The sequence below is a fragment of the Protomyctophum parallelum genome, assembly GCF_964188405.1.
Source record: "Protomyctophum parallelum genome assembly, chromosome: 1".
Taxonomy (NCBI): Eukaryota; Metazoa; Chordata; class Actinopteri; order Myctophiformes; family Myctophidae; genus Protomyctophum; species Protomyctophum parallelum.
This window is the reverse complement of record NC_139697.1, coordinates 11,950,196-11,968,297: the sequence shown is the minus strand read 5'-3', so window position 1 is coordinate 11,968,297 and position 18,102 is coordinate 11,950,196. Positions and strand designations below refer to the sequence as shown.

The following is an 18,102-nucleotide window of genomic DNA, read 5'->3' as shown; positions in this document are numbered from 1 at the left end:
AAGAGTGGGTGAATATAGTTAACCCTAATTATATTCCTTCACAGAAGCGCACAGGAGCAGGCAGGAATGCAGTTCATGCGGGACCAGACCTGAGACATGCAGAATAACCATCATTCATGTTTTTATGTCCCCCACCGCCGTTTGTACAAAATGTGTCTGTTTAATTGTGTTTCAAGAGGGCAAATACAAATTGTAGTTGCGTATGGATGTATGACGCAATATGGTCTGAAAGATTAATCCATAACAAGAGTGTTTGGGCTGTTGGTGTGAAAGAATTTGAGAGAAGGCCCTGAGCAATGTTGTGCTGTATAAAGCAGGGCCCTGTGTCTTATCAGAACACAGTGGGCCGTTAGCAATTGCTTACACAGAGCAGGTGTGCAGCACGAGGCAGAGGTCCAGAAAGCACCAGTGTTCAGGGGTCACGGGCGGTAAGTATTAGACGCGCCATGCAACATGCTCAAAAAAAATACACATTTTGAATTTTAATTGTATTATATTAGTAGTCCTCTTGGATGGGTGATGGATCAATTGGAGGGATAGTGATTAAGAAAACCCAATGAAGATAGGACATATGCCCCCACGCACACACACACAATACGCGTGTGTATTCTTTGTTTTTGGGGGGGGGGAGACCCTGTGCTGTTCAAGTTTTTCCACAGGACACTAGACAGCAGCCTGCAAAATGCAGAAAGGTTCTCCAAACTCAGCCCTGGTATGCACCAGGTCCGGCGGGCTTAAGCGGTCAGCCGGGGAAGGGAGATGGCCTCTGGCATCGAACAGCAACTGTGGCCTGCAAGACGCCACAGCAGGGCCAGACCACGGCCTACATCGGATGACACGTCAGGGCCAGCCCACGGCCTACAGCGGACGCTACATCAGGGTCGAACCACCACGGCCTACATCAGACCACCGCATCGCGTGCGGGCCAGACCATCGCGTCGGTGCGGGCCAGACCAGCACGTCGGTGCTGCAGACCCCCTGTATGTCTGCATCAGGGCCAGACCAACCACGGCCTACACCGGACGCAGACCGCGTCCTGCAAGGGTCTGTATCTGACAGGTCACATGTCGGACCGCAGGCCAGGAGGGTCGGTGTCGGCCCAGCGGGGGGTCTAGGAGACCAGATGCAGGTGTGCCATTTGAACGACATCCCATGTTCAGATTACACGGATCCTGAACTCATGAGGGGAATAGGATCCTAGTCACTTGTGACGGAGAACTGTTTTGCTCAGACTTTTATGAGACAAGTCCTGGGTCAGGATGTGCGCGAGATTGTTCGCGCGCAACTTTTATGGATATATCATCAACGCCATCTGATATGGATTCGGTACGGGACGATTGCGCGCGGTTGCCAGTATGAAGAACTGTTGGCTCTGGACGATGAACAGTATCGGTTCCAGTGACATGGACTAAGGTCGTGTGTTGGAATGGGCTGGTTGGTACGCTCTTGAACATGGTACGCTCGTGAACGTTTTCTAGTAATGTCAGGGTCCTGGACGCTTGGACTATTTTGTTTTAATGTTTCGGTGCTTGGACGGTTTGCAACATTTTCTTTTTATTGGATTAATGACTGGTGGTTGCTTGTCTCAATGTAAAACATGTGTTTCTTTGCTGTTATTATACACTGTCCCTAAACATGACACTCACACAGGGCCTCCGGAGATAAGGCAGGCAAGATCAAGTGTAGAGTGGTGTTGAGAGGTATAAAAGAGTGGCGTTGAGCGGTATAAAAGAGTGGTGTCAGTTATAAATGTCAGAAATGTCAGTTATCAATGTTATAAATGTCAGAAATGTCAGTTATCAATGCAATTGTTTCTCTTAGGTAAAGGTAGGCTTGGGTAGTCCTGCCTGATTTAATCCAGTTAGACATGCTGTACTTTCATTCCAGACAGAGCAACAACATGGCCAGATAAGACATAACTGAGGACGGAGTCATAACATACTGCTCAGGGAGCGTTCGGCAAATCAGGAATAGATTAGAAGGGACTGTTCCGAGAAGTGTTGAAATTAGACACGAGGTAATGTTAAGTGTAAATGATCAGTGATCTGAAGTGATATTACATTAATGTGATATTATAATGTACCCTTTCCTATCCCCACATTCCATCTTCCTTGTTCCAGTCCCAGAACTTTCCTTAGTATTTTCAAATTGTGTATATATTGTACAGATATATTATATATTGTTCTTCCCCTCTTTTCTTCCTGTGTTTCTGCTATCTCTCTCCATTTCGTGTACAATCAGGTGGCGTGCGCGTGCTTGCTCAGAGATTGATCAATGATTATTGATTAAGTAAAGAGATCATATGAAAATGATACGAGAGAGGCTTGATTACAATTTTCCCTGGCGGAGTCCAGGTTTTTTTGGTATCAATACATGATTGTACACTTTTCCGCACTATAACCACAGCACTTGATTGATTGATTGATTGATTGATTGATTGATTGATGATTGATGTCCTTTTCAATGACATAAGAGTGGAGCTGTTGTAATATCCAACAGGCTGTGTACTGATAACAGGTACTTGTACGTGAATATGCAATGTACTTATATATGTGTATGGATATATGGGTAAGGTGCACTGCCGGAACTGTAACCTACTCTAGGTCTGTTAGGGGCACGCTGAAGGCCGCGTGCTGCAGGCAGTGATTGTGATGTCTAGTCAGTGACGTCATTAGGACGTGAAGGACCCAAGCATATATATATGATCCTGTAAGACAATAAACCTTGTGATTGTATTGATGTGACCAAGTCTCCGTGTCATGTTAATCTCTCTCCCGGAGCAGGCCTGCCCGTATGTCCGTCTGTCCGAACCATGGAAATGTCAACCGGGTCGTCACACACCAGAACCAGACGAGGGTCCAAGTACTTAGATTAGAATCAGTAAGCTAGTAATCATAACAGTGACTCTCACAAAAAACAAACAAGCAAGCTGAAGGTCTACCCAGGAGCTCTACCCCAAAGACGCCAATGGTCTGTTATATTTATTCAACTGCTTATTCTACTTCTGCTTAATGTGGTTAAAATCAGGCTAATTGTGTGTTTAGTATCAACTGCTTATTCTACTTCTGCTTAATGTGGTTAAAATCAGGCTAATTTGTGTATTTAGTAGCTTCAACTGCTTCAGTCTGAAGTGGGGAAGGAACACATTAACTTGCTTGAGAGTTGGATTTAATTTATGTTTAAAAGTATCTCTTTACAAAATGAGACCAAGTTAGAAATGTTAAAATGATTTAAGAATTTGAAAGACTACTAAAAATGTGGACAATTCATGTTAAAGGTTTAAAATGCCTTGTTCAATTAGAGCTGATCTACAAGCTTAAAGTTCAGCTATATTTTTCTTCACTTATTCAATTTAAAATACTAAATGTTTACTTAACTTGAATCATTTATTAAAGGTTACAATTCAGAAATGTTTAATTGAAAATGACTTTAATAATTGGGTTAAAATGTCAACTTTATGAGTTAATTTAAGACTGTGTTAAAATGTCGACTTTATAAGTTAATTTTAAGACTTTACATGTTGGCATTCATTGTGTGAAAACACTATAGTTAAACCACTTTGTCTAAAAGACGTTTGATTATTTATATATATATATTTAATGTTTAAAATCAACCATGTTTAAAAAGAACTTGTTTTGAAAAGATGTTTATTGTTTTGCATTGTTGTTAAAACCTGTTTCTTTGTTTTCGAAGGTTTTCAACCTTATTGATGAACCAACCAATCAAGTCAACAAAAGCAACTGCAACTGAAACTGTGCAAAAAGTTGAAAAATAAAACTTGACTTTGAGTTGGACATTGGAGTTGAGTCCTTTACCTGTCATTTGGAGTGGAAGTGGGGTTTGACTTTACAATGGGTATCTTGGTGGTGTAACGAATCTTGTGGACCAGACCCATTGCAAGATGCTGTACTCTGTCGTTGACCCTAAGCCATCCCAGCCTGTCAAAGTGGGCAGGGGTGAGGTGGGTTCGGGGGGTGAGGCCAAGTAGGAGCCTGACCATTTTGTTTTGGGAGGTCTGGAGCCTTGTTTTAAGGGCCTTTGAGGTGCTGTGGTACCAAGAGGTGGATGCATAGTCAAAGAAACCTTGTACGAGGGCTCCTGTTAAGGTCTTCAAGGTGTTTTTGCTGACCAGTGAGGAGATCCTGTAAAGGAATCTTGTTCTTTGATTGACTTTTTTGATTACGTTGGTGGCCATTTTATCACCGGAAAGATTGGCCTCCAGGATGGAACCTAGGTAGGTAATTTGATCTTTTCGTGTGATAATATTGTCACCCACTCTAACCAAGAAGCCATCTGCCTTGCTGAGATTACTATTTGATCCGAAGAGAATGGATTCAGTTTTTCCCAGGTGTAAGGATAGTTTGTTATCAGCGAGCCAGGTGCAGATTCTACCGAGTTCAGAGCTGAGGGTCTTTTCAACCTGCAGTTTGTTCCTGTCCGAGACCAGCAGTGCTGAGTCATCTGCGAACAGGAACAAGTTGCAGTCACAGGCTGATGTCATGTCATTAACATATATTAGGAACAGTAAAGGCCCTAGTATGCTTCCTTGTGGGACGCCACAGCTCACTGGGAGGTGGTGTGTGTGCTGTGTGAAAGAGGTGATAGGAGAAAATGATGCAAAAGAGGCTGAGAGACAGACAGACTCTCTAAGAGAGACAGAGAACTGAAATAAAATAAGAGCAGGGGAAACAGGAAGAGAGAGAGAGGAAGTGCATGGATGTTGGGGTCAAAGCACGCACGCGCACACACCGCTACCATATAAGCAAACCAATAGAAACACCAAACACAACTACCTCACATTCACTCCACTTCTAAGTATGTGCATCTATAGATCGAGCCTCCTCCTTTAGATGTTCTGATCGGCGAGACTAAACCACCTGACCTGTGCTGCGCTGGAATAACACTTTGATATCAGCAGGTAAGGAATATATATATGTAGATCTACTTATTATAAACTTTATTTCATTACATAATGTAACCACTCATATATATGATGAGCATATATATGTCATCATTCTTTATTCTTTATTATATAGGCGCGGGGAAAACAGATCTTGTTGTGAGCTTGTTGTGTAGATCATAAGTACATCTTGTAGATCTGCTATTTTTGCTTTGCATCACCATGCATAACTGGTTAAAGGCCCCACCAGGGATTGTTTCGACCACCTGCGATACATTTGGGTCACATTCACACACTACAGATTTTGATTTGTGGATGTAAAATTTGGAACTGTAAATCAAAATATAGATTTACGTTTTAATGTTTACAATCATGACCAATGTAAACAAACTGGCTCAAGCTACACTTTAAATGTAATGGATGTATGTTCTGTAGCCATAAGAGTATAGCTGGGTCAAACAGTGGGGGACCTTTTCTAAATCAGGGTCCACCTGAAAACGTTGATGGTGATAGCCTAGCCCAAACATTTAGAATCTCGTAGAGGTTTTTTTTCGATTCTGACGAATCTCTCTACGAGAGTCTAAAACACAACCCCCCCCTTTACCGTCGAAAGTTGAACGTTTGTGCCTCGAAATCACTCTTACCTTGTACAAATGCAAAATCTAAACTGCTTTTAATGTTGCCCCACTTGTTTGTGAGGTGTACGGATTCAGATTAAACACGGAACATGCTTATTTTTCAATAAAAAAGCTATTTTAATCCACTCTGTTTCTGAATCCTCCATTGTAAATGCGGTAAACGGCGCAACAGAATATTGCCCGCGCCCCTAGCGGCCAGGGTTCTCTTGCGCATTTACAATGGAGAGAAAAGCAAGATGGCCGCCAGATTCCGAGACAGAGTGGATTAAAATAGCTTTTTTTATTGAAAAATAAGCATGTTCCGTGTTTAATCTGAATCCGTACACCTCACAAACAAGTGGGGCAACATTAAAAGCAGCTTAGATTTTGCATTTGTACAAGGTAAGAGTGATTTCGAGGCACAAACGTTCAACTTTCGACGGTAAAGGGGGGGGGTTGTGTTTTAGACTCTCGTAGAGAGATTCGTCAGAATCGAAAAAAACCCTCTACGAGATTCTAAATGTTTGGGCTAGTGATAGCCCACTTGCAATAATCTCAGGGCCCACTGGTTAGTAATCTCTGAACTAGAGAATCAACCATCTCATCACTGATCACCCTGCCTGATGCTGCAACCTAGCTCACTCTATTCGCCATGCCATATATCTTCATCACCGGCAGATCTGTCTTATTTTGTAGCGCCCACTGCCCACCCAAAGGGATACAAGAACTTATACGCCCCAAAACACCCTCGCCCCGGGTCAGAGCCGCCGACTTCGGAGAGGTTTTACTATTTATTTTTAATAATGGTAGTACCAACCCTAACAATAATAGTAATTATTTTTAGGTAATTTATAATATACTATATTATATAATATACAATATTTAATATACATTACTATTCATTTATTGCTATATACCTATCAATGACCTTTGCTTTATATAGTTTCTTGAATGTTTTTATTGAGCTGGACATTTTAAGTTCATTATCTAGTGAGTTCCACATATTTACTCCAATGACTGATAATCACAATCATCAGAAGTGTTTCCATTCATCAGTATAAATTCATCTGTTGCCTACTTGGTACATTGTTTATTTGGTACCGGTCATTGTCATTTCTTTGTATATTGAAGTTATTTGTCATATCCTGTGCAATTATTGTTTACAAAGCCTTTTTTAATCACCAAAATGGGTTCCCAGAAATTTAAGTACTGTAATTAAGTACAATTTTGAGGTATGTGTACTTTACGTGTTTCCAATTTACAATACTTCTACTCCACTACATCTTAGAGACAAATATTGTACTTTAACTACACTACATTTATTTGAAAACTTCATTTACTAGTTACTTTGTAGATTTTGATTATTATTACAAAACATACTTTTCCCACTTGAGCCCTTTTGGCCATTTCAAAATAGCCGATATACAAACTTTCACAGGCTACATTTGAAAACTTGTGAAATGGGACATTCTGCACAATGAGTACTTTTACTTTTGTACTTTAAGTATATTTTGATACCAATACGTTTACTCTATTTCTGTATTGTAGTATTGATACTTTTAGGTAAAGAAATGTGAGTACTTTTTACACCACTGGACATAAACCTGTCAAAAATGCTTAATAAGACAAATGAATATGAATGTGGGCAGAACACAGGATATTAGAGGAATCTGGTTGTTTTCTTTTTTGTTATAGGGTTGCCAGTTCGAACCCGGGCTCCCCCAGAGTTCATGTCGAAGTGTCCTTGAGCAAGACACTGAAACCCTAATTGCTCCTGATGTGCTGTTTGGTGCCTTGCATGGTTTCTGCTGGCATCGATGTATGAATGTGTGTGTGAATGGGTGAATGTAATGCACAATCTATGTAAAGCGCCTTGGATAAAGGCGCTATATAAATGCACCATATGGGTTTGTTGCAACATGCAGTTTGCAGAAGTCTGTTTCCTGTTTCAGAATGACTCCAAATGTGGCCATTGTGTCTTAATTGTGGGTACAAATCTCGGGTATCGAGTGGAAACCTTGTATGTCCAAACCCCCATATATATATATATATATATATATATATATATATATATATATATATATATATGGGGGTTTGGACATACAAGGTTGGCATATATATATATATATATATTTTTTTTTTTGACGCGACTCATGCAGACACACTGACAAAACACAAACAGACATCTCATCTGCCCTTTGACACACTCTTATATCTATACGTATGCACGCATGAACAAGCACACACTGACTCCCCTAGCCCTAGTCCCCTCTGCTCAGAAACTTCTCTTTGATTGCTTGTGTTTGATGGTACAGAGTATGTGCTTATAAGGAAATATTACAAAATCGTGCCCTTCTACAAACCACGGGGAAGGGCGCTAAAAAAAGAACATTTTAAGGTGTTTGAGCATCTCCATGCAAGCATTCTTTTCATGGTATTGTTTGGTATTTGAGGTTTCAGCTATAGCTTTAATGTATAAAAAATCATGTATTTTTGTTACTATCAGTGGAATGAACCAGTACAGTCAGAGGAAAGGTGATAAGACAAATATGAGTGAAGTGACCAGAACATATCTTGTCATCCACTAGTGTTCCTCCCTTCCGGGATAAAGAATGTCGACCAACTCCTCTATCCCTGTCTTCACCATCTCATCAAGTAAGAAGGGGCAGGACACGTCCATGGACATCGATGGCGTCGTGGACAGCATCACTATCGTCATTTATACACTCACTGTTGTTCTGGGAATCACGGGCAACTCTTTGGTGATCTGGGTTGCCAGCTTCAAACTCAAGGTGCATATGAAACCTTTACTTTTTCATTTTTGGGAAAAGGTAATTTTCTCTTATTTTGTCATCACATCTGATTTACTTTCCGCTCTCTCATAATCACATCTCCCTCCCTGTCCTGTCGCTTCACTCTATTTCTCTTTCATCCCCAGCCCATGGTGACTAACGTGTGGCTGGTGAACCTGGCCGTGGCTGACCTGATCTTCTGCTTCACGCGTGTCCTTTCCCTCATCAAGAAGCTCTTCTTCGACTACTGGCCCTATGGCGTGTTCATCTGCAAGTTCAACGGATTCTTCAAGTACGCCAACATGTTCTGCTCCGTCTTCCTACTGGCCGTCATCAGCATTGACCGCGTGCTGTGTGTCTGGTTTCCCGTCTTCTCCAAGAATCGCCGCACCTTGCGAGCTGCGAGGATGGTAAGCGCCTGCGTCTGGCTGTTGGCGTCCGTCTTGAGCGCTCCGTACTTCCATTACAGGGAAGTGTACATGCGGAAGAACTTGACCAAATGTAGCCTGGAGGTGAAAGAGTCCAACAACGCTGATGACATAGCCGCCACTCTAGCGTTAAACATAATTCGCTTCTCGTGTGGCTTCCTGCTGCCTTTCATCGTCATCCTTGTCTGTTACGTCCTGACGGGCGTTGGCATCCAACGAACACGCTTCGCGAAAAAGTCTCGACCGCTTCGCATCTTGGCCTTACTGGTCATTGCTTTCTTCTTATGCTGGGCGCCTTACCACTGCTTCCTGCTGGCTAAGATGTTTCACAGTAAAAGTATGGTGGTAAAGATCGGACTGACCGTGGCAAAGGCGCTTGCGTACTCCAATAGCTGTGTAAACCCGCTGCTCTACTTCTGTATGGGTCTGAAGGTGAAGTCCAGGTTCAGACAGAGCTTGGCTGGGGTGTTCCGCAGGGCGCTGGATGAGGATGGGAGATCATGCACCCAATCTCACACACAGACGGTGGACGACAGCTGTAGCGGGACGCAAAGCAAAATGATCTAATAATGCCGACATTCGTTCAATTTGTGGACTAGTCTTTTTGGTTTTTGACCCCATTCTGAGCCACTGGTCATTTGCCTTCAAAGAGGGTTGCCTAAAAAGCAAAAAAAACCTCAATGTTTTAAGTTTTAAAGCGACTGTTTCATGAAAGGATTGAATTTATTGCATTACACAGTATAGGACTACACATTCTCACATCTACACTGATTCTTCTAAATGTAAAATTTTATCAGGAATGAATAAGCAAGCCATGCTTATAAACTTAAATGAAAAACTACTTTATTGTGTAAATACTCCATGTATATTTTTTTGTGATGCGTAGAGTTAACAAAATGTGTTATCCTCCAGGATATGGCAGTTACTCTATCTATTTCTATGTCATATATAGCCTAGCCATGTTTCAACTATTTTGAGCAATGCTGAGAAATGTAACACAGACGGGCAAAGCAGAAGGAAGTGAAACTATTAAAAGGAAAGCCAGTAATAAACTTAGTCATGAGTCCAGTATCTTGTGGTTAGGGTTCAGATTGAAGACAAGAGGACAGAAAAAAAACCTAACTCACTTCAAAGGGAAATTCATCCTTGCTCTGCTGTTGCAATGCCATTTATTTACACTGACACTTTCTTTCTCACATCATATCATTATGGCAATATTGCAGGCATGGGGAATACATAAAGCACTGGGTTCTCCATTACGGTACAATGAGACATTGTACATTGCTAATGTATAAACAAGACAAGTTCTGAAAACAGCCATTGATGATGTTGGGTAACATGTTGACATTGTATGAATGCATTATTTGTAATTATATGTCATTGAGAGAAAAAAAAAGGAAAAAAAGTATATACATGAACAAAACATGGGGGGCAAAGGTCTCCACTATAGGCCAGGTCAGGTTGTGGCCTCCTGGTGGCGCTAATAGGCGCTAATAGGCCAATGTGAAAAGGGTGGCACTTATGCCTTTTATGGCAATTGGATGATTTGAGGCATTTAGATCCAAAAATGTGTTTACCGAAAATCCACCTGTTGGTGGAGCAATAACGTGAAAAGGGTGCGATATATTCCTCAGCCTAGTAGGAAAGTGCGTGAAAGATTTCACGTAAATTGCATGCTGCGTTTGATGCTTTTTGGCGCTATAAAAGGCAGATGTGAAAAATGTAGGTCAAAGGTTTGTCCCTGGCCTATAGTCTATGGAGTGTGCATGCAACGTTTCATACAGATCGATGCAGTCATACTGTAGGTAAAAAATGTGAAAAGCTGCCTCATGGTGGCGCTATAACAGGCCGTTCTAGAAAATTTGGGTCAGAGGTTCAATCGTTGGCATCCAGGGAGTATGTGTGCAAAGTTTGGCATCGACCGGGTTAACCATGCCGGAGATTAGCTGTACACAGACGGACCGACGGACGGAGGGCAAAACATACTCTCCCCATGCCTTTGGCTTTTTGGTGTTTTAGCCTTTGTACAAATATAATTGTAAATGTGAAGTGTGATGAAAATACTGTTCATTATTGAGGGGCACTAGCCCCTCCTATATACATGTTTGTATATACATGTTTTTAGTTACATTTTTTGTTTAAAAAATGCCATTGACAATAAAGACAATTCAATGTTTCTTTTGTCTCAATGTTTGTTTTACATCATGTGCTCTGAACATAATATGCCTGCCATATGTCCATATGTGGAGCTGGCCTGCTCTGACATCATTATGACGTCTGCATATACTCCATATTTGGGCATGCCTGACAAAGAACTTCATATATGGGCATAAAAGGGACACAGACGTAAGGGCATTCATTTCCAACTTGCATTGTTCCAAGTAGGCCATGCAGTACCCAACGGGCACCACTGTAGAGGCCCCACGGGCATCACTCTACTGTAGTTTGTCAAATTGTAAGTATTTAGTTGATTATTTCAATATGCATTCATGCAGTGCTACCTGCTAGTAAGGCTGATATGGCTGTGATGATTGATATGCCATTGATAATGGTGGACTATACATTATCTTGATTTCAGGCTTTCTGTCCTTGGCTCCGGTTCTAAAGTGTGGATAAGGAGGGACACATTTTTGAGAGGGGTTTTTCTCTCCTGTTAAGATTACATTCACAAACAATTGACAGAAATGCAAGTATGGGATTAATATTTAATTGGATTAAAATAATTTGATTGAAACTCTGCATCACTGTGAGTACAATGCTGAATAGACGCAAGATAGATGTAAAATAAATTACCCTTTTGGGTCCATTTGGTTACATTCATACACTCTGACACATGTTGGTTCGTTGAGAGCCAACACAGCAATGGAAACAAGTGCCCAGGATTTTTTTGTGTTATCCTTTCTGACTAATAAAGTATTCAATCAATCAATCAATCAATACAACTGGAACAGTTATTGTAGTGTTTTGGGCGCTGTTGTATCACAGAATAATGTGTGGAAGATATAGACGATAGTGAGAAGTAAAAGTGTCGGACTATTGGTTGTCAGACTATTGGCTGTTGGACTATGTAGTCTGTACTGTACTGTACTGTACTGTACTGTACTGTACTGTACTGTACTGTACTGTACTGTACTGTACTGTACTGTACTGTACTGTACTGTACTGTACTGTACTGTCCCTCATCAATCATGCACCTGTGCATGTGCTACACCGTAGTCTGTACTGCACTGTGCTCTGTGCTGGTGTTACACTAACACTCAGCTTCCCATCATGCACCTGTGTACAGTGAAGCTCAACAGCGCCACTTTGTCACCTGTTGGTACTCTAAACAGACAGACAGACATAGGGACAATCACACGTTGCTGGTCCTTGGAGTGGCTCCACCACTCAAAAACTATAAAGCCTACTTTACTGGGAGGCAGGTTGAACAACTTATGCACTTGATCATTGATAATTCTAAAAACACATTAGTGCCCTCTTCAGGCAACAAATTATGATAACAGTATACACATTCTCATTGTCCAAACTTCTACTTACTTCACTTTTATACTCCACTTTGGCCTTCTGTTTATAGTTTTGCCACTGGATCATAATTAAAGGGCTGTCCACACCAAGCAAGTAGAAGAACCAAAATGTAGAAGTACAAACTTGAAACAAACTTATCTTTCTGAAACAAACATCATAATTCACTGAAATAAGATTGGATGCATTGTGTGCGTGCCTTCAAGCACTGTGCTTTGTCAGTTTGCAACCTGGTCTCACCCAAACACGGTGAAATACGGAATTGCCAAACCATGCTATTTCACTGTGTTTGGGTGAGACTGGGTTGCAAACTGACAAAGCACAGCTAGTGCTTGAAGGAACGCACACAAGGCATCCAATCTGATTTCAGTGAAGTAAGTAAGTAAGTAAGTAAGTACATTTTATTTATATAGCACTTCTCACAGAGAAAACTCACAAAGTGCTTTACATGCAGAAATTAAAAACAAAGACAGGCAAAATACAACAGAATAGTAGTCAAACAAAAAACAGGAACATACAATTGATCTAAGAAAAATAACAGCACCGTAAAATAAACAACACAACCATTATGTTACATTAGGAAAAGCTTGTGCAAATAGCAAAGTTTTGAGTTGATTTTTAAAAATGTCAACCGAGGCTGCGGATCTCAACACCCGTGGGAGGGCATTCCACAGTGTGGTCGCTACAACCTGGCTGAAAAGGCTCTGTCACCTTTTGTTTTCCGTTTGGTGCTAGGAATTATTAGAAGACCCTGATCCGCAGACCTTAGGGCCCTCTCAGGCACGTAGCGTTGGACTAGGTCAGTAAGGTATAATGGGGCCTGACCATTTAGAGCTCTATAAGTGAGCACCAGGACCTTGAAGTTAACTCTGAATTTAACTGGAAGCCAGTGTAAAGAGGCTAAGACTGGGGTGATGTGGCACCTTCTGCTGGTCCTGGTTAGCAGTCTGGCTGCAGCATTGTGAATAAACTGGAGGCGATCCGTGGTTGATTTGTTTAAACAGATCAACCACAGAGTGAATTGCAGTAGTCCAAACGTGAGGAGACAAAAGCGTGGATGATCATTTCTAGTTCAGGGAAGGAGACCAGTGAGCGGAGTTTTGCAATATTCCTGAGGTGGAAAAAACATGTGCGGGTGACTTGTGAGATGTGAGTGTCAAGATGCATGGTTTGATTAAAATTTACACCAAGATTCCTGAGGTTTGGGCGCACATTATCCTTGAGGGACCCAATATGTTCCAACACTGAGGGAATGATGCTGTCAGGGGCAACGATCAGGACTTCCGTTTTAGTCTCATTTAACTGGAGGTAGTAATTGGAGCAGATGTTTGTTTCAGAAAGATAAGATGAATGACTATTCCGTACATACACTCCTAGAAAACCACAAAATCCATACAGATTACACTGAAATCCTCCCCATAGAGTCTATAGGGAGGATTTCAGCCCCACTGTCTATGGCATAGACAGTGGGGCCGCGGCGACGTCTCTAACGAACTTGAGCCACGAGAGACACTACCGAGCATGCTCGCTAAACTGCACGAGTTGCCATGTTGAACAATGCAAAGTTCGGTAGAGCCGACCGACTCAACCCCGTCTGAGTTGTAACCCAATAGCAGAATTGTAAATAATGTTAAACCTGATCTCACCTAAACACGGTGAAATAGCACGGATTGGCAATTCCGTACATACAATACTAGTGAAAGCCATGCCTCCGTCGTGGTCAAAACTAGCCTGGGTAGTTTTGACCACGACGGAGGCATGGCTTTCACTATAGTATTGTATAGACGGAATTGCCAATCCGTGCTATTTCACCGTGCTAGGTCAAAACAGTAGTAGTGTAAGTACGGATTTGGGGGTTTCTAGGCGTGTATGTATAGAATTGCCAATTCGTGCTATTTCACTGTGTTTGGGTGAGAACCGTGAGATTGGGCTCCAGTTTGAGTTATAGATTCAGTGATGAAATCATGAAATAAACGTCTTACTTCTGTTGAAACCGCACAGTACAGTGATGCAGTATTGACTTATTGAGTCATTCCATATTTGGGTATAGAACGTCTATATTTCCTTGTTTGTAGGGACATGCATACAGTACAAACAGTCAGACAGACACACTTTGGTGCCATGCCATAAAAATGGGGCCATACATTTAACGAATGTCCTAAATGAAATTGACTATGCATCACGTTGTCGTTAGTTGGCTTGCGTCCCACTACAACTGTCATCCAGGGTACACACGTGAGATTGGGTGGGTGTTGTCCTGTCCTCATCCTCAGCCAGGGCCCTGCGGAACACCCCAGCTAGGCTCTGTCTCTCCTTCACGTCCAGCCCCATACCGAAGTAGAGCAGCGGGTTCACACAGCTATTGAAGTACGCAAACGCCTTTGCCACTGGCAGTCCGATCTTTACCACCAGGCTTTTTTTGTCAAACATCTTGACCAGCTGGAAGCAGTGGTAAGGCGCCCAGCACAGGAAGAAAGCGATGACCAACGACGCCAAGATGCGAAGCGGTCGAGACTTCTTCGAGAGGCTCGTGCGTCGGATACCAATGGCCGTCAGGATGTAGCAGATGAGGATAACGATGAAAGGCATCAGGAAGCCACACAAGAAGCGAATGATGTTTAACGCTAGTGTGGCAGCCTTGTCATTGGTGTGGTCTGAGTCCTTCCCCTCCAGGCTACATTTGGTCGTGTTGTTCTTCCATACGTACACTTCTCGGTAATAGAAGTACGGAGCGCTCATGACGGACGCCAACAACCACACGCAGGCGCTTGCCACCCTCGCAGCTCGCAGTGTTCGTCGATTCTTGGTGAAGACAGGAAACCAGACACACAGCACGCGGTCAATGCTGATGACGGCCAGTAAGAAGACGGAGCTGAACATGTCGGCGTACTTGAAGTATCCGTTGAACTTGCAGGCCAACATGCTGATGGGCAAGTGGTTGAAGAAGAGCTTCTTGACGAGGGAAAGGACACGCGTGAAGCAGAAGATCAGGTCAGCCACGGCCAGGTTCACCAGCCACACGTTGTTCACAGAAGGCTGGAGATGAAGGACAAAGACGATGGGATGGTGAGAAATGTAGAGGAGAGGACAGGGAGAGAGATGAGAGAGAAAATAAGAGGAAGTAGGCCTATATTAATGTGTTAGTCACTCGCATTACATTTGTAAGTGCCACACTTGAAACCAGTAACCTTTATATTCTTTTCTATAGTTTTTAACCTTTTAACAAATTTAGTATTTTTCTAGTGTTTTATTCTGTTTCTGTAAAGTGACTTTGAGTATTTAAAAAAGCACCCTATAAATTGTATGTATTATTGTGTGAACTTTTTTTAAGTTTACAAACCATAGTACATTTCAAAGAAACCTTTTATAGCATTCTACTAACTAACCCCTATAAATTAACCCTAACCGTAACATAATATTATTATTGAGACAAAATGACAATGATCAGGAAATGAACTATGCCACAGACTTAATAAAGTAGCTTTTTAAAAATAAAAATATTTTATATCCACCTTGAGTTTGAAGCTGGCAACCCAGATCACAATAGAGTTCCCAGCGACTCCTAGAAAAACTGTGAGTGTATAAATGACAATAGTGATCTTGTCCACGATGGCATTGATATCCATGTCGTGCACCTTTTTACTAGACTGGAAGATGGAGAGAGGGAGAAGTTAGATGACATTCTGTACCTCAGAAGGGAAGAACACAAGGTGATGAAATGTCATTTTCATGTTTTGGCTTACCGGTAAAAAAGTCATTTCAAAACTACTTTCTTTTTTACAGATAAGCCAAAAACTGACATTAATTAATGGGGGAATAATACACACACACACACACGCACACACACACACACACACACACACACACACACGCACGCACGCACGCACGCACGCACGCACACACACACACACACACACACACACACACACACACACACACACACACACACACACACACACACACACACACACACACACACACACACACACACACACACACACACACACACACACACACTGCGACTTTTCACTGGCAGACAGAAATTGTTTCCTGTCCAAAACATTTGACTTAGACTTAGAATAAGCAATTTTAAGGCCTTTAGCAAATACACTGATGAAATGATTACAAAAAGTGTATCTGTAATACTGTATCTAATCTATATTGTACTAACTGAACCATTATTCTGCAGAGTACACTGAAGGACGTACCTGAACAGCAAAGAATGAAGTTTCTGTTGAAGGAAAATGCATGTCACTTCACCTCAGAATGGTTACTGGATCAAATGCATGTGTTTTGTAGAAAAAGGGGGTTTGTGCCACTTCCTTTTAAGCACATACTAAAAACAAAAAACGACTCAACTTTTCTGAGAAGAGTGGAATCATCAGCTGATGGCAAACAGTGCTCATATGACATCTCCAAAATAGATTATATGAATAAACATGACCGCTCCAAAATAGACTGTAGATTATATGAATGAACCTGGGGACATTATCGAAGTAAAGATATATCTGGGAGCAGAAATTGGTGTGCGGACTCTTTTTATTCTTTAACTTTTGTCTGTCTGTTCTGTTTATCTGACCACTTAAAGAAGTACAGTAAATTGCTGCTATCCTCAGATTATTCCTTATTTCTTTGTTACACACACACACACACACACACACACACACACACACACACACACACACACACACACACACACACACACACACACACACACACTCACTCACTCACACACACACACACACACACACACACACACACACACACACACACACACACACACACACACACACACACACACACACACACACACACACACACACACACACACACACACACACAGCTATAGCTAAGACCGTTATAATTTGAGTAGGCCTATATAAAATGTATACAGGCTACATATATGACATGCTGGACCAATCAGCATCAAACTTTGTATCTATACTCTCAGTCCGTGAGGAGGAAGCCTCAAAAAACCATTCAAGCCACAAGCGGAGTCACTGCGGCACCACCATTTCCCTGAATGAAGTGTCTGGTGCTGGGAGTCTGGTGCAACGCACAGGTCCTGGCTGCACCTGGTGAGAGCAAGATTGGACCTGGTGAGGCGTAGGATGTGCCCGGCCAGGAGTCAACCCACAGTGCCTAGTTCCTCCACACGCCGGATGGCCCGACCAGTAGTTCTGGAGCAGCGGATTGTGTGTCCCTGGTTTTTCCCTAATGGGACTGATCGAGGGTAGCTACTGGGACGTAAATCTGGACTTGTAAGGCTGGGTCAACCGAGTGAGGGGTATGATGTTGTGAGACCCGAAACCCAGAGGACCCCAAGGATACATCACTGAGGATACGTCCAAGGTGCATCAATGCGATGTTTTTTGAGTGGTGCAACCACTCCTATAGACAGCTATGTGTGTGGCTGTGTCCCTGGCTGTGTACGAAAATAGCGTTTGTCCGAGCATGAAAATAGCGTTTGGTTGGTTTTCACCACCAAGTGTCACTGTTGTGCAGCCTAAGCCTAACACACACGCACATATTAACTGTATATATATATATGATGATTTCAGGTGTGACAGTACAGTACAGTACAGTACAGTACAGTAGTGGGACCCCCCAGAGACCCCCACACGGTAACTCTGTCATTTCTGGACCGTTTCGGATGCGGGGCGGCTCGCCGGAACCGGGCCGACACCCTGGGCGCGTTCCTGTCGGTCTGGAACTTCCGGGGGACCCCCGGGGACCCCCACACAGAGTTGCACCACTCACTTCACATGGGTGTGATTTTCTTTATTCAGTAGGCCATTTTTTTTTCGCTATATAAAAGGCCACTTTGGCTTATAACTCTTGAA

General features: G+C 42.4%; 2 protein-coding genes across 2 annotated transcripts; one reads left to right on the top strand and one right to left on the bottom strand.

Moving 5' to 3' along the window:
• The first annotated feature begins 4,778 nt into the window (after nucleotides 1–4,778).
• Nucleotides 4,779–10,252, top strand: LOC310859834 (C3a anaphylatoxin chemotactic receptor-like). Its single transcript, XM_083766595.1, has 3 exons — nucleotides 4,779–4,918; nucleotides 8,106–8,309; nucleotides 8,456–10,252. Exons 2-3 carry the CDS (start codon nucleotides 8,130–8,132, stop codon nucleotides 9,302–9,304), a joined length of 1,029 nt encoding a protein of 342 aa, XP_083622721.1. The 5' UTR covers nucleotides 4,779–4,918; nucleotides 8,106–8,129; the 3' UTR covers nucleotides 9,305–10,252.
• A 4,197-nt stretch (nucleotides 10,253–14,449) lies between these two features.
• LOC310857614 (chemerin-like receptor 1) lies at nucleotides 14,450–15,885 on the bottom strand (the record flags this gene model as incomplete). Its single annotated transcript, XM_083763360.1, has 2 exons — nucleotides 14,450–15,295; nucleotides 15,772–15,885. 2 exons carry the CDS (start codon nucleotides 15,883–15,885, stop codon nucleotides 14,450–14,452), a joined length of 960 nt encoding a protein of 319 aa, XP_083619486.1.
• Nucleotides 15,886–18,102: the final 2,217 nt, after the last annotated feature.

Coding starts and splice junctions, on each gene's coding strand:
- LOC310859834 (XM_083766595.1), top strand. CDS start 8,130: ATGTCGACCAACTCCTCTATCCCTGTCTTCACCATCTCATCAAGTAAG. Junction 8,310..8,455: donor TTGCCAGCTTCAAACTCAAG/GTGCATATGAAA, acceptor TTTCATCCCCAG/CCCATGGTGACTAACGTGTG.